Genomic DNA, 16,917 nt, shown 5'->3' with positions numbered 1-16,917 from the left:
AACTCAAACTCAACACATTTTTGTTGTATACTTCTATACGCCTCTCCTGCTATGATTAGTGTAGCAAACACACACACACACACACACACACACACACACACACACACACACACACACACACACACACACACACACACACACACACACATCTGTCTTGGTCCATGCTGTCTTTTACCATCCATATACTGAACATTGGGATATTATTACAAACATTATAGATCAGAGAACTAATAGTAAACCAGTAATTGCACCTCCATGTGGCCAGAGATGTAGTAGCAGACAGATGATGAATGTATTTTGTTAGGATAGTTCACCCTCACTCTAACTGATAATGTCTTCTTCTGTCTGTCCTGCTGTCGTTTAACTGACCATTCCTCCTCTCTCGCTGTCCTGCTGTCGTTTAACTGACCATTCCTCCTCTCTCTCTATGTCCTGCTGTCGTTTAACTGACCATTCCTCCTCTCTCTCTGTCCTGCTGTCGTTTAACTGACCATTCCTCCTCTCTCGCTGTCCTGCTGTCGTTTAACTGACCATTCCTCCTCTCTCTCTGTCTTGCTGTTGTTTAACTGACCATTCCTCCTCTCTCTCTGTCTTGCTGTTGTTTAACTGACCATTCCTCCTCTCTCTCAGTCCTGCTGTCGTTTAACTGACCATTCCTCCTCTCTCTCAGTCCTGCTGTCGTTTAACTGACCATTCCTCCTCTCTCTCAGTCCTGCTGTCGTTTAACTGACCATTCCTCCTCTCTCTCTGTCCTGCTGTCGTTTAACTGACCATTCCTCCTCTCTCTCTGTCCTGCTGTCGTTTAACTGACCATTCCTCCTCTCTCTCTGTCCTGCTGTCGTTTAACTGACCATTCCTCCTCTCTCTCTGTCCTGCTGTTGTTTAACTGACCATTCCTCCTCTCTCTCTCTGTCCTGCTGTTGTTTAACTGACCATTCCTCCTCTCTCGCTGTCCTGCTGTCGTTTAACTGACCATTCCTCCTCTCTCTCTATGTCCTGCTGTCGTTTAACTGACCATTCCTCCTCTCTCGCTGTCCTGCTGTCGTTTAACTGACCATTCCTCCTCTCTCTCTATGTCCTGCTGTCGTTTAACTGACCATTCCTCCTCTCTCGCTGTCCTGCTGTCGTTTAACTGACCATTCCTCCTCTCTCTCTGTCTTGCTGTTGTTTAACTGACCATTCCTCCTCTCTCTCAGTCCTGCTGTCGTTTAACTGACCATTCCTCCTCTCTCTCAGTCCTGCTGTCGTTTAACTGACCATTCCTCCTCTCTCTCAGTCCTGCTGTCGTTTAACTGACCATTCCTCCTCTCTCTCTGTCCTGCTGTCGTTTAACTGACCATTCCTCCTCTCTCTCTGTCCTGCTGTCGTTTAACTGACCATTCCTCCTCTCTCTCTGTCCTGCTGTCGTTTAACTGACCATTCCTCCTCTCTCTCTGTCCTGCTGTCGTTTAACTGACCATTCCTCCTCTCTCTCTCTGTCCTGCTGTTGTTTAACTGACCATTCCTCCTCTCTCTCTGTCCTGCTGTCGTTTAACTGACCATTCCTCCTCTCTCTCAGTCCTGCTATAACAAAATGTCTTTCTTTAACTGATTTCACTTTTCTCCTCTTCTCTCAGGATGCTGAAAGTACCTTCCCCAATTGCACTTCAAATGTATTTTTAGTTTGTCTTTGAATTTGCTACTGTGTGTGTGTGTTTGTGCATGCGTGTGTATGTGTGTGTGTGCAGCCCACACTCTCTTCTGGGAGTAAACCCTACTGATACTGTAAATCTACCCACAACAGTCATTGACAGTCTTTTAAACGTCTTTTAAAATGAAAAAGTCAGTCCTTAAGAAGCTCTGAGAGTGATGATGTCCTTGATACCAGAGTGTACCTTGCTATCCCATCACATTACATTCTGGGGAAAATAACAAGGCTCCAGTGTTGTCTTCTTAACCGTATAAGGAGTTTTACTGTCTCTTCTCTAACGTTTACCAAACGTTGTGGTGTGGCTCAGAGTGCAGTGTCCTCCTGGTTTTAGTTTCCACTGGTAAACAGAGGAACAGATGACCTGAAGTCAACTCTGTCTATCTGTCTGTCTTTCCGTCTGCCTGCCTGTCTGTCTGTCTGCCTGTATGCCTGTTTGTCTGTCTGTCTGTCTGTCTGTCTCTCGCTCTCGCTCTCGCTCTCTCTCTCTCTCTCTCTCTCTCTCTCTCTCTCTCTCTCTCTCTCTCTCTCTCTCTCTCTCTCTCTCTCTCTCTCTCTCTCTCTCTCTCTCTCTCTCTCTCTCTATGTCTGCCTGACTGTCTCTCACTCTCTCTGTCTGTCTGTAAGTCAGCTGTCAGTGATCAGTGTAGTTCAGAGCCTCCTCTCGGGACTCAGTGCTGGCTGGGTTATCGCGACTGATTGGCTAAATCTGGGTTATGTGGAGAAGAGATCAAACATCCATATGAGCCCCTATGAGCCCACCTACTGGGCTGGGCTGGACCGTGTTGGGCTGGGCCGTGTTGGGCTGGGCTGGCTGGACCGTGTTAGGCTGGGCTGGGTTAAGTTGACATGACTTGAGTTTGACTCTCGCTCTTCCTCTCTCCCTCTCTCCCTCTCTTCCTCTCTCCCGCCCTCTCTTCCTCTCTCCCGCCCTCTCTTCATCTCTCCCTCTCTACCTCTCTTCATCTCTTCATCTCTTCCTCTCTTCCTCTCTTCATCTCTCCCTCTCTTCATCTCTTCCTCTCTTCCTCTCTTCCTCTCTTCATCTCTCCCTCTCTTCATCTCTCCCTCTCTTCATCTCTCCCTCTCTCCCTCTCTCCCTCTCCCTCTATTCCTCTCTCCCTCTCCCTCTTCGTTTCTCCCTCTCTTCTTCTCTCCCTCTCTTCCTCTCTCCCGCCCTCTCTTCCTCTCTCCCGCCCTCTCTGCATCTCTCCCTCTCTTCATCTCTCCCTCTCTCCCTCTCTTCATCTCGCGCTCTCTTCCTATCTCCCCCCTCTATCCCTCTCTCCCTCTCCATCTATTCCTCTCTTCCTCTCTCCCTCTCTTCATCTCTCCCTCTCTACCTCTCTCCCTCTCTTCCTCTCTTCCGCTCTTCATCTCTTCATCTCTTCCTCTCTCCCTCTCTTCCTCTCTTCATCTCTTCCTCTCTCCCTCTCTCAAATCAAATCAAATCAAATCAAATTTTATTGGTCACATGCGCCGAATACAACAGGTGCAGACATTACAGTGAAATGCTTACTTACAGCCCTTAACCAACAGTGCATTTATTTTAAACAAAAAAGTAAAAATAAAACAACAACAACAAAAAAAGTGTTGAGAAAAAAAAAGAGCAGAAGTAAAATAAAGTGACAGTAGGGAGGCTATATATACAGGGGGGTACCGTTGCAGAGTCAATGTGCGGGGCACCGGCTAGTTGAGGTAGTTGAGGTAATATGTACATGTGGGTAGAGTTAAAGTGACTATGCATAAATACTTAACAGAGTAGCAGCAGCGTAAAAAGGATGGGGTGGGGGGGCAGTGCAAATAGTCCGGGTAGCCATGATTAGCTGTTCAGGAGTCTTATGGCTTGGGGGTAGAAGCTGTTGAGAAGTCTTTTGGACCTAGACTTGGCACTCCGGTACCGCTTTCCGTGCGGTAGCAGAGAGAACAGTCTATGACTAGGGTGGCTGGAGTCTTTGACAATTTTGAGGGCCTTCCTCTGACACCGCCTGGTATAGAGGTCCTGGATGGCAGGAAGCTTTGCCCCAGTGATGTACTTGGCCGTACGCACTACCCTCTGTAGTGCCTTGCGGTCGGAGGCCAAGCAGTTGCCATACCAGGCGGTGATGCAACCAGTCAGGATGCTCCCTCTCTTCCTCTCTTCATCTCTTCCTCTCTCCCTCTCTTCCTCTCTTCCTCTCTCCCTCTCTCCCTCTATTCCTCTCTTCCTCTCTCCCTCTCTTCCTCTCTCCCTCTCTCCTTCTCTCCCTCTCTCCCTCGCTTCCTCTCTTCCTCTCTCCCTCTCTTCCTCTCTCCCTCTATTCCTCTTTTCCTCTCTTCCTCTCTCCCTCTCTTCCTCTCTTCCCCTCTCCCTCTCTTCCTCTCTTCCTCTCTCCCTCTCTTCCTCTCTTCATCTCTTCCTCTCCCTCTCTTTCTCTCTTCCTCTCTTCCTCTCTTCCTCTCTTCCTCGCTCCCTCTCTTCATCTCTCCCTCTCTTCCTCTCTCCCTCTCTCCCTCTCTTCATCTCTTCCTCTCTCCCTCTCTTCATCTCTCCCTCTCTTCCTCTCTCCCACCCTCTCTTCATCTCTTCCTCTCTTCATCTCTCCCTCTCTTCCTCTCTTAATCTCTTCCTCTCTTCATCTCTTCCTCTCTTCCTCTCTTCATCTCTCCCTCTCTCCCTCTCTTCCTCTCTTCCTCTCTTCCTCTCTCCCTCTCTCCCTCTCTCCCTCTCTCCCTCTCTCCCTCTCTCCCTCTCTCCCTCTCTCCCTCTATCCCTCTCTCCCTCTCCCTCTATTCCTCTCTCCCTCTCCCTCTTCATTTCTCCCTCTCTTCTTCTCTCCCTCTCTTCATCTCTCCCTCTCTTCCTCTCTTCCTCTCTTCCTCTCTTCCTCTCTTCATCTCTTCCACTCTCCCTCTCTTCCTCTCTTCATCTCTCCCTCTCTCCCTCTCTTCCTCTCTTCCTCTCTTCCTCACTCCCTCTCTCCCTCTATTCCTCTCTTTCTCTCTCCCTCCCTCTCTTGCTCTCTTCCTCTCTTCCTCTCTCCCTCCCTCTCTTCCTCTCTTCCTCTCTTCCTCTCTTCATCTCTCCCTCTCTTCATCTCTTCCTCTCTTCCTCTCTTCCTCTCTCCCTCTCTCCCTCTCTTCCTCTCTCCCTCTCTCCCTCTCTCCCTCTCTTCCTCTCTTCCTCTCTTCATCTCTTCATCTCTCCCTCTCTCCTTCTCTCCCTCTCTCCCTCTCTGTCTGTCTCTCTTTCTCCCCTTTACCTTCAGTTTTTTCTTATGGAAGCATTAAAGAGTCAAAGTCAAAATCTAGGTTGTGTGTGTGTGCATGTGCATGTGTGTGTCTGCGGTGAGAAAGAGAAACAGAAAGAGGGTGAGTTTCCTTCTGGTGTGAGCGTTAATTTGAATTAGAATGACCTTGCATTACTTATGACTGTCAGTAATATGAGTGCAATCTGCGGCTAGAGCAAGTATGAATACATGATACTGAACATTGGCGGGTTCACACACACACACATGAGTAGAGAATACAGGACAAGAGGAGCAGAGACGAGACAAAGTGGAGTATTTGTCTAACATTATTGTAACTAATATTACATTTAGTTCAAAAAACGTACCTCAGTAACTGGTCAAGGTCTGTGAAGTGGCTAAGCACACACAGAACCCTCTCTCAACATTCCAGAACCCTCTCTCAACATTCCAGCAACTGACCTAACATGGACCCCATTCGTTCACTGTCAACACTCAGTTTCACTTGGAGCCCACTCAGCATCATGTAGTCACACTATTCACTGTCCTCACACTGACACACATTGAGCCATCATGGATTCACACAATCACACAGTGGGTTAAAATGAAATGCAGCTAGATAGCAATCAGATCAGGCTGCTGTTATGATCCTGGGTCAGATGTCAGAGAGAGAGATAGAGAGAGTGATATTTACATTTACGTAATATATCCAGAGCAACTTACAGGAGCAATTAGAGTGCCTTGCTCAAGGGCACATCAACAGATTTTTCCCCTAGTCAGCTCTTTTAACTGCTAGGAGAGAGAGAGAGAGAGAGAGAGAGAGAGAGAGAGAGAGAGAGAGAGAGAGAGAGAGAGAGAGAGAGAGAGAGAGAGAGAGAGAGAGAGAGAGAGAGAGAGAGAGAGAGAGAGAGAGAGAGAGAGAGAGAGAGAGAGAGAGAGAGGGAAGGGAAGGGAAGGGAAGGGAAGGGAAGGGAAGGGAAGGGAAGGGAAGGGAAGAGAAGAGAAGAGAAGAGAAGAGAAGAGAAGAGAAGAGAAGAGAAGAGAAGAGAAGAGAAGAGAAGAGAAGAGAAGAGAAGAGAAGAGAAGAGAAGAGAAGAGAAGAGAAGAGAAGAGAAGAGAAGAGAAGAGAAGAGAAGAGAAGAGAAGAGAAGAGAAGAGAAGAGAAGGGAAGGGAAGGGAAGGGAAGGGAAGGGAAGGGAAGGGAAGGGAAGGGAAGGGAAGGGAAGGGAAGGGAAGGGAAGGGAAAGGCCAGGTCCTTCTAAAACATCAGCTGACCCTGACCCAGTTTCAGACCGTGCTGCCAGCATCATATTCTCACATTGTTTCTCCCTGTTTTCTTTCTTCCCTCCCTCGCTCCCAGAGTAATCAGTCTCATGATGTTTAATGCGCTGAAAGTCTCCCATCAGCCAGGGCTGCTGAAATGGAGCGTGGGTAATGCCTCGGGTCACTAGACTTCACACCCCCAGCCAGCTCTCTCTCACTCCCTCCCTCTTACTCTCTCCACATCTCCCTCTTTGTCTATCTTTCTCTGGTTTCCTCGTTTATTTCTCTCTCCCTTCCTTCTCTCTCCCTCTGCTCCCCCTCTCTCTCTCTCCCCTCACTCCCTCTCTGTCCGTCTCTCTATCCCACTCTGTGGCGTTTGAACTAGGCCTTTGAACCATCAACACCGACGTGAATGGACAAGAGGGATTTGGCCGGGGCTCTGAGCCCCCAATCAGCTTAATGTCCAACAGGGCTTTAGGTGGTCTTAGCAGGTTTTATCCTGGTGAGGGGGCTTTCCCTTGAAGTTGAGCTAAATTAGCACGCACAGGCTCAGCGCTAAGCTGATTAAGACCCTAATTTCACTAAAATGTATTCCTTATTAATGATGTGATTGTGAAAGGACGACTGGCTGTTTGTGTGGCTAGACTCGACAAGGGGTGAGGGGGTTGGGGGGAGGGAGGGAGGGAGGGTTGGGGAGGGTTGGGGAGGGATGGAGGGTTGGGGAGAGGTGCATGGTTGGGAGAGGTGCAGGGTTGGGGAGGGATGGAGGGTTTGGGAGAGGTGAAGGGTTGGGAGAGGTGCAGGGTTGGGGAGGGATGGATGGTTTGGGAGAGGTGCAGGGTTGGGGAGGGATGGAGGTTTGGGGAGAGGTGCAGGGTTGGGAGAGGTGCAGGGTTGGGGAGGGATGGAGGGTTTGGGAGAGATGCAGGGTTGGGGAGGGATGGATGGTTTGGGAGAGGTGCAGGGTTGGGGAGAGATGAAGGGTTGGGGAGAGATGAAGGGTTGGGAGAGGTGCAGGGTTGGGGAGGGATGGATGGTTTGGGGAGGGATGGATGGTTTGGGAGAGGTGCAGGGTTGGGGAGGGATGGAGGGTTGGGGAGAGGTGCAGGGTTGGGAGAGGTGCAGGGTTGGGGAGGGATGGAGGGTTTGGGAGAGATGCAGGGTTGGGGAGAGGTGCAGGGTTGGGAGAGGTGCAGAATTGGGGAGGGATTGAGGGTTGGGGAGAGGTGCAGAATTGGGGAGGGATTGAGGGTTGGGGAGAGGTGCAGGGTTGGGGAGGGATGGAGGGTTGGGGGAGGGATGGAGGGTTGGGGAGAGGTGCAGGGTTGGGAGAGGTGCAGGTTTGGGGAGGGATGGAGGGTTTGGGAGAGGTGCAGGGTTGGGGAGGGATGGAGGGTTTGGGAGAGATGCAGGGTTGGGAGAGGTGCAGGGTTGGGGAGGGATGGAGGGTTTGGGAGAGATGCAGGGTTGGGGAGGGATTGAGGGTTGGGGAGAGGTGCAGGGTTGGGAGAGGTGCAGGGTTGGGGAGGGATGGAGGGTTTGGGAGAGATGCAGGGTTGGGAGAGGTGCAGGTTTGGGGAGGGATGGAGGGTTGGGGAGAGGTGCAGGGTTGGGAAAGGTGCAGGGTTGGGGAGGGATGGAGGGTGTGGGAGAGATGCAGGGTTGGGAGAGGTGCAGATTTGGGGAGGGATGGAGGGTTTGGGAGAGAGGCAGGGTTGGGAGAGGTGCCAGGGTTGGGAGAGGGTGCCAGGGTTGGGAGAGGGTGCCAGGGTTGGGAGAGGTGCAGGGTTGGGAGAGGTGCCAGGGTTGGGTGCTGAATCTTGGGAGATGTGCTGAGTCTTGGGGGTTACGGAGAGAGGGGGTAGAGAGACCAGAGGTATTTTGCAACTCTGAAATTTGACGTTTGAAGAAACATTGAAAAAGGTCTAATTCTGCAGTGAGACTGTGAGAGCTAGTTGAGAGAGACGTGGTGTAGGGGTGATGTGGATTTTTGGGTACTGTAAGGATGTGGAGGGGGTGACCCGTCTGGGCATGTTGACTGTGGGGTTACACTGGTTGGTTGGCTTTTGGGAGGACAGGGATTTTGTTGGTGTTGGGGTTTTGGGTTTTAGAGCCACACTGTACTGATTGTTGAGTGAGGCGTGTCACTCTCTCTCTCTCTCTCTCTCTCTCTCTCTCTCTCTCTCTCTCTCTCTCCCTCTTTCGTATTGAGTTTTTCCGGACTCCTCCTCGTCTCCCCTTCTCCCCAGATGTGATATTCATGAAGAGTGAGTGAGCACATTTCTGACATCTGTGAAGCACACCTAGCGAGGGAGAGAGAAAAGAGAGGGTATCCTGAAAAATGTGTGAACGATTTGGCCCAATTCTTTTTTTCATGTCCTACCACATGGAGAGCCACGCACACATGCACGCACACACACACATACACACACACACACACACACACTCTGCCTTGAATTTACTTGATAACTATGGAAAGAGAGAGGGGACAGTCAAAAGTGACATTTTTTATAAATAATTTTCTTTCTGGGTTCATGGCCCAAGAACAGATATCTTGTATCATTGATGTAGTTAGAAGACTGACAAAGTTCATTATTATTTAAGAGCTATAATTAGATAATTCTGTCTTCAGACCATCTGATCCTCAGCCGATTACTTCCTGGTGGAGAGTGAGCTACTTCCTGTTAACAGTAAGACACTTCCTGTCAGGATAATAGTCCCCTGAGGTCAGGTCTGTCAGACACCAGCTGTCAGGAGTGGAGTGGGACACAGACACACTACTTGAAGACATGGTCACTTCTAGCTGACACAGCATCTTCTCTAAGGTAGAACATTCCAGTTTTCTCAATACCAGCCCCCCTTTTAGATATGACCTTTTAGGTATAAGCAAAGGAAGCCCTTACCTGCTACAGATATAGTAACAAGGAGAATAAGGTAGGACTAGAATGAGAAAGGTGAGGGTATGTGACCCCTGCTTCCAGCTCTAGGGTCATGGGCCATGTCATTCAGCTGACCTCTGACCCAGGGTAATTTCACCTCTGTCAGTCAGTCATGAGGTAGTACTTTCTCTTTATTATTATACCAGGGGAGGAAACACACACGCCTGCACGCACGCACACACACACACCCCTCACCCACAGGGGAAGAAAATCACTTTGTGTATGCATATATTTGTTTGTGTGTACTGTATGTGTGTGTATGCACCGTCTCTTTGTGCCAGTTTGAGTCTCTGTGTGCCAGTTTGGGTCTCTGTGTGTCTCTGTGTGCCAGTTTGGGTTTCTGTGTGTCTCTGTGTGCCAGTTTGAGTTTCTGTGTGTCTCTGTGTGCCAGTTTGAGTTTCTGTGTGTCTCTGTGTGCCAGTTTGAGTCTCTGTGTGTATCTGTGTGCCAGTTTGGGTTTCTGTGTGTCTCTGTGTGCCAGTTTGAGTTTCTGTGTGTCTCTGTGTACCAGTTGGAGTCTCTGTGTGTTTCTGTGTGCCAGTTTGAGTTTCTGTGTGTCTCTGTGTGCCAGTTTGAGTTCTGTGTATGCAAATAGTCCGGGTAGCCATTTGATTAGCTGTTCAGGAGTCTTATGGCTTGGGGGTAGAAACTGTTAAGAAGCCTTTTGGACCTAGACTTGGCTCTCCGTTATCGCTTGCCGTGCAGTAGCAGAGAGAACAGTCTATGACTAGGGTCCTCTGTAGTGCTTTGCGGTCGGAGGCCGAGCAGTTGCCATACGAGGCGGTGATGCAACCAGTCAGGATGCTCTCGATGGTGCAGCTGTATAACTTTTTGAGGATCTGAGGACCCATGCTAAATCTTTTCAGTCTCTGTTTCTGTATGATATGTTGGATTAAGGAATAAAGACAGACACCAATGTTCAGTTCAATAGCCTTGTTAAGCCTTGTACAAATCCCTACGCGTGGAGTCTCGGGAACAGTCCAACTAGTCGATTACCTATCAACTAGACTCCGTAACATCATCCTTTTCAATAGAAAGTGCAAACATAACGGCATAACATTGCGTTCTTAACAGTCAAGTCATAACAATTGAAAAGCATGACATTTTCTTTTACTTCAGCTGTCATCTTCCTTTTTTAAATTAACAGACAACAAGTTAAGTCTCTTGCTTACAGAGTAAGCCTGTCCGGTGGCTTGCACAGCCGACCCACCCGTGAGTAAGTATTGGCTCTGACAGGGGTAGGATTAGGGCCACGAGCTGGAGAGTTTGGTGGGGTAGAAGCTTCACCTTCAGTTGGCTCATGTCTCAATTCTGCACCCCTTACCCTTAGGCCTGGACTGTGATCCAGCTCATCTAAGTGAGTGTATGGCATGTTCTGGTTTGTCTGCTCTGCTACGCGCAGATCCACCCGATTGCGGCGATAGAGGGAGCCACCAACATCCACCAAGTAAGAACGTGGTGCAACTCTCTGTAGGCATGTGCCCAGCCTCCAAAGTCCTGTGTGGTCTCCCGGCAGCGGTTTCATCCTTATAGTTTCACCCACCTCCAGCTCTGGTAGGTCTCGAGCAGTCCGGTCGTAGAAGCACTTAGCGAGCTGCTTTCTGTGACGCAGTTTGTCCGTGACGCCAACCATGACGCAGGGCTCAAGTAGCTTGTTAGCTACGGGGATAGTAGTCTTCAGACGTCTGGACAGAAGGCGTTGTGCTGGGCTGCTGTCCATGTTTTCGGTGGGTGTGTTCCTCCACTGTAAGATCGCTTTCCATGGGTCGTTGCTGTCGCGCAAGGCCCTGCTTAACAGGTTTTTTGCAATCTTGACAGCTGATTCTGCCTTGCCATTTGCTTTTGGGTGTCTTGGAGAGGAGGTCACGTGGTCAAACTCCCATTCTGAGGCGAAACGCTTGAACTGTGCAGTGAATTGTGGGCCATTGTCCGTGATTACCTTGTCAGGCTGACCTTGCCTTGCAAACTGCGCCTTGCAGCGCTTTATGACCGTCTCTGCGGACAAGTCAGGGAGCAGTTCAATTTCCCAAAAGTCAGAGTAATGATCAACGAGGAGAAGATAGTCCTTTTGTCTGTGGCTGAATAAGTCCATGCTGATGATTTGCCAGGCCCTTGTGGGCAGTTCGTGTGACATCATGGTTTCCTTTTGCTGTTCATGAGCGTACTCGTTGCATGTGGTACAGTTGCTGACAAAGTCTTTAATTTCTGCTTGCATGTTTGGCCAGTATAATGTTTCACGAGCCTGCCGGTAGCATGCGTCACCTCCGACGTGACTGGAGTGTATGCGGGTAAGCATCTCTGGACGTAGTGATTTGGGAATAATGACCTTCTGACCTCTGAACAAGACGCCATTTTGCACACTGATCTCATCTCGAAAGGTCCAGTATTCTCTCACTGTGAAAGGTGTCTCCTCTTTCAGATATGGCCAACCTGCTAGAGCCATGGACTTCAGTGACTGTAGGTGTTCGTCCTTGTCAGTATGTTGCCTGATCTGGGCTAGGCGGTGATCTGTCACGTTTAAGTAGTCTGCCTGATTGATCTGTTGAACATCTTGTTGTTCCTGCTGTAGCGAGCAGATGGCCTGCCGCTGATAGGCAGTGCCTCTACCTGTACATTGTGCTGTTGCCCTGCTCAGTGTGTCGCTGATGTACATCTCAGGTCCTGGCTTGTAAATGACCTTCAGGCTGTAGTTTTGCAGAGTCAGGAGCATACTTTGAAGCCTCTTGGGCGCGTTGAGGAGAGGTTTACTGAATATGGCAATGAGTGGTTTGTGGTCAGTTTCAGCGGTGACCAGCTCTCGACCATATAAGTAGTGATGGAATCGCTGGCAGGAGAAGACGATGCTGAGGCACTCTTTCTCAATTTGTGCATAGTTTTGTTCGGTGGGGGGTGAGCGCTCTCGAGGCAAACGCAACGGGCTGGCCTTCCTGCATAAGGCAGCATCCAAGTCCCCCTTTGGCTAGAGTCGCTCTGGATTGTGACAGGCTTCGTGACGTCGTAGTAGCGCAACACTGGCATGGATGAAGCCAGAGATTTCATCTCCTGCACTGCGGCCTCGTGCTTGGGTAGCCAGTGCCATGGTGTGTCTTTGTCCAGCAACCGGCGCAGAGGCTCACAGACTGCTGATAGGTGTGGCATGAACTTTGCAAGATAGTTTGCAAAGCCGATGAGACGCTGTACTCCTTTTGCATCAGACGGGTTTGGCATGTCGAGGATCGCTTGGACCTTGTCTGGGTCCGGCTTCAGGCCTTTTGCCGAGAGAATGTGGCCATGGAAGTGGACGTCTTTCACCTTGAACTGCAGCTTCTTCAGGCCAAGACGAAGCTTAACTGATCGGCAGCGCTCCATCAGTGCCAGGAGCTTCACATCGTGGTCGCGTTCTGCTTCTTCGTCTGTTTCACCACAGCCTACGATCAGGATATCATCGGCGATGGGTTCAATGCCCTTGAGCCCAGCCAGTAACTCGTGCTGCTTGCGTTGGTATACCTCAGGCGCCACTGAGACACCAAACGGGAGCTTGAGCCAGCGTTTCCGACCCCAGGGGGTCCAGAAGGTAGTCATGAAGCTGCTTTCTCGTCCAGCTTGCATTGAAGGAATGCATCTCGGGCATCCACCAAGGTGAAAATCCTGGCCTTGGGAAGCTTATAGAGGACATCCTCTAGTGTCGGCATGATGTAGTGGGATCGTTTCAGTGCTTGGTTCAGATGCTTTGGGTCGATGCAGACCCTCAGCTTCTCTGGTTTTTTTCACTATGACCATATTGCTGATCCAGTCAGTTGGTTCAGTCACAGATGTCATGTGGCCATCGGCCTCGTACTTGTCCAGCTGGGCCTTCACAGCCACTTTCATTGCAATGGGCACATTGCGAGGAGCACACTGGACTGGAGTAATGCTCTCATCCACTTCAAAGTGTACCTCCCCAGGCACTGATTCAACGGGCATGTTGAATACATCGTCATATCTGCTGAGTAGTTGTTCTTTGGACAGGGGTCCATGCTGGACATGATCCACAATGTGCAGGTCATTTGGTACAGTGAACTGCATCAGTCCCAGGCGTTCGCATGTAGAGCCTGAGAGGAGAGGATTTTGACTGGTTTTCACAATCTCGAACTCCAGCTTGTGCTTGCGTCCCCGAATAACACATTCGGTCTCAAAGGTGCCCATAGAGCTCATTAGTTCTCCTGAGTACAGCTTTAGTCTAGTATCGCTGGGAAATAGATGTGTGTCAGGTGCCAGATTGATTTTGTCTTTGTAGCTCATTACGTTGCATGTAGCGCCCAAATCCAGTTGACATTGTTGTTGCTTGTTGTGTAATCGTAGTGTCACAAACCATTTCTTCCCTCTTGAGTGTACAGCCCCAATGGATTCATGCATGTAAATGTCACTTTCACTGTTCAGCTCTGAACATTGAGTAACATCATCAACACAGTGAATCTTGCCCTCACTCACCCTTCTTTTGCTTTTGAGACACACTTTTGCAAAGTGATTATTAGTTCCACAAGCTCTGCATGGTTTTCCATAGGCCGGGCAGTGCTCTTTGCCACGCGTGTGTGTATTCCCACAGTATTTACATGCTACGGGGCTCTCTGTGTTCACCGTTCGTGGTGAATTACTCTGCCTCGATTGGTTTTGTCTGAATGTCTGCCTAGCAACAGCGTGAACAGTATCAACGTCGGAGCGTGGGGTTTCCCTTTCCATTGCTCTCATTCTCATGTCAGTGACTTCAGCAGTGCGGCACATTTCGATGGCAGTTACTAATGTTAAGCCTCTCTCTCTCAGTAGACGCCGGCGCGTATTCTCATTTGCAATTCCCAGTACTATTTTGTCACGAATCAGTTCATCTTTCAATCCCCCGTATTCACAAGTGGCGGATTTCTCTCTCAAACGGGTTACAAAGTTGTGTACTGACTCACCCTCTTCCTGTTTGCAGCTTCCAAAACGAACCGCTCGTAAATTACGTTTCTGGCGGGTTTGAAGTAATTCCCCAATGCATCCAATATAGCCTTTGCATCACACTGTTGTCGTGCCGTGAGGGTGAGATTGTGCCGGTAGATATGCCTGCATTCGCTGCCCATTAAACTCCTCAGAGTTGCCGCTTGTACCTCGTTGGGTTTCTCATGTAGACCGGTCGCCAGCGCATAGTCCTCGAATTCATCCCTGAAGTTGTCCCAATTAGTATTCCAGTCCCCTGTGAGAACCATGTGATTTGGTGGCGGAATGTTCGCTGCCATAGCAATGGAATAGGAGATTTCTTTGTCTTCAGTCATGGAGGTAGGTAGTGATGCTAGCTAGCCAGCTAACACGAGTTGATCAGTGTTGTGAGTAGGAAACGGCTTGTGTTCGCATATGGAACGTAACTGCGCCTATACTGTACTTAGCTACAAAAATAACAAACGTGTGTTTTCCGAGCCACTTCTGATACCATGTTTCTGTATGATATGTTGGATTAAGGAATAAAGACAGACACCAATGTTCAGTTCAATAGCCTTGTTAAGCCTTGTACAAATCCCTACGCGTGGAGTCTCGGGAACAGTCCAACTAGTCGATTACCTATCAACTAGACTCCGTAACAGTCTCCTGAGGGGGAATAGGCATTGTCGTGCCCTCTTCACGACTGTCTTGGTGTGTTTGGACCATGATAGTTTGTTGGTGATGTGGACACCAAGGAACTTGAAGCTCTCAACCTGCTCCACTACAGCCCCGTCGATGAGAATGGGGGCGTGATCGGTCCTCCTGTAGTTTTCCTGTAGTCCACAATCATCTCCTTTGTCTTGATCACGTTGAGGGAGAGGTTGTTATCCTGGCACCACACGGCCAGGTCTCTGACTTCCTCCCTATAGGCTGTCTCATCGTTGTCAGTGATCAGGCCTACCACTGTTGTGTCGTGGTGTTGGAGTCGTGTTTGGCCATGCAGTCATGGGTGAACAGGGAGTACAGGAGGGGACTGAGCACGCACCCCTGAGGGGCCCCCGTGTTGAGGATCAGCGTGGCAGATGTGTTGTTACCTACCCTTACCACCTGGGGGCGGCCCGTCAGGAAGTGCAGGATCCAGTTGGAAGGTGTTTAGTCCCAGGGTCCTTAGCTTAGCGATGAGCTTGGAGGGCACTATGGTGTTGAACACTGAGATGTAGTCAGTGAATAGCATTCTCACGTAGGTGTTCCTTTTGTCCAGGTGGGAAAGGGCAGTGTGGAGTGCAATAGAGATTGCATCATCTGTGAATCTGTTGGGGCGGTATGCAAATTGGAGTGGGTCTAGGGTTTCTGGGATAATGGTGTTGATGTGAGCCATGACCAGCCTTTCAAAGCACTTCATGGCTACAGACATGAGTGCTACGGATCGGTAGTCATTTAGGCAGGTTACCTTAGTGTTCTTGGGCACAGGGACTATGGTGGTCTGCTTGAAACATGTTGGTATTACAGACTCAGTCAGGGACAGGTTGAAAATGTCAGTGAAGACAAGCGAGTTTAACAGCCCTCTCTCCCTGTCTGTCTCTGTCAGCTGGAGGAGATGATGAACGCCCTGGAGAAGACCAGACAGGAGCTGGACACCACCAAGCAGCGCCTCTCCACTACCCAGCACTCCCTGCAGGAGCGGGACGGTCACCTGACCAACCTGAGGCTGGAGAGACGCAAACAGCTGGAGGAGATACTGGAGATGAAGTGAGTCTATACCTGTCTGTCTCTATCTGTCTGTGTCTGTCTGCCTGTTTGTCTCTGTCTGTCTCTATCTGTCTGTCTGTGTGTCTATCTGTCTGTCTGTCTGTCTGTTTCTCTCTCTCTCTCTATCTCTCTCTCTCTCTCTCTCTCTCTCTCTCTCTCTCTCTCTCTCTCTCTCTCTCTCTCTCTCTCTCTCTCTCTCTCTCTCTCCCTCTCTCTTTCAATTCAATTTCAATTTAAGGGCTTTATTGGCATGGGAAACGTATGTTGACATTGCCAAAGCAAGTGAAGTAGATAGTAAACAAAAGTGAAATAAACAATAAATATTAACAGTAAATATTACACTCAGAAGTTCCAAAAGAATAAAGACATTTCAAATGTCATATTATGTATATATACAGTGTTCTCTCTCTCTCTCTCTCTCTCTCTCTCTCTCTCTCTCTCTCTCTCTCTCTCTCTCAATTCAATTCAAGGGGCTTTATTGTCATGGGTAACATACGTTTACATTGCCAAAACCAGTGAAATATATGATCAACAAAAGTGAATCAGTCAGGTATTCTGGAACAGTGTACTCTCTGTTTAGGGCCAAATAGCATTCCAGTTTCTCTCCCTCTCTTTTTCTGTCTTGCAATATTGTCATTTTCTCCTTTCTTGCTCTGTATTGCTTTTGGTGGGATGTTTTGGGTTTTGTGTCCGGGCCGGTGTGATTTGGGCTTTGTGTCCAGACCGGTCTGATTTGGGATTTGTCTACGGGCCGGTCTGATTTGGGCTTTGTCTCTGGGCCGGTCTAATTTGGGCTTTGTCTTCGGGCCGATCTAATTTGGGCTTTGTCTTGGGTCTGCACCATGGCTACAGATGAGAGCAGTCCTAGCCCATTGCCTGGTGTGGTAGTGTGTGGAAGCACTAGCAGACAGCAGGCTAATGTGTCCTGTACCACATCAGCTATATTATACACTATAGGGAAGTCAACATGACAAGCTAGATGTATGGTTTTTCTGTTGCTACAACACTAACTCGTTTTTCCTAAGTGTGTGTGTGCCTTACGTACAGTGGGGAAAAAAAGTATTTAGTCAGCCACCAATTGTGCAAGTTCTCCCACTTAAAAAGATGAGAGAGGCCTGTAATTTTCATCATAGGTACACGT

At 49.3% G+C, this 16,917-nt stretch overlaps 1 protein-coding gene across 3 annotated transcripts in view; it reads left to right on the top strand.

The window, feature by feature from the left end:
- LOC121546084 (ERC protein 2-like) overlaps window positions 1-16,917 on the top strand; it is a 285,284-nt gene that overhangs the window by 132,294 nt on the left and 136,073 nt on the right. For all 3 annotated transcript variants that reach the window (XM_041857100.2, XM_041857099.2, XM_041857098.2), the window contains one exon: window positions 15,616-15,776. In XM_041857100.2, coding sequence (XP_041713034.1) covers window positions 15,616-15,776 — 161 coding nt within the window. The remainder of the gene's footprint in view (window positions 1-15,615; window positions 15,777-16,917) is intronic.

This window comes from Coregonus clupeaformis, chromosome 30, assembly GCF_020615455.1.
Source record: "Coregonus clupeaformis isolate EN_2021a chromosome 30, ASM2061545v1, whole genome shotgun sequence".
Lineage (NCBI taxonomy): Eukaryota > Metazoa > Chordata > Actinopteri > Salmoniformes > Salmonidae > Coregonus > Coregonus clupeaformis.
The sequence above is the reverse complement of the archived record's forward strand: the minus strand, read 5'-3'. Positions and strand labels throughout refer to the sequence as shown.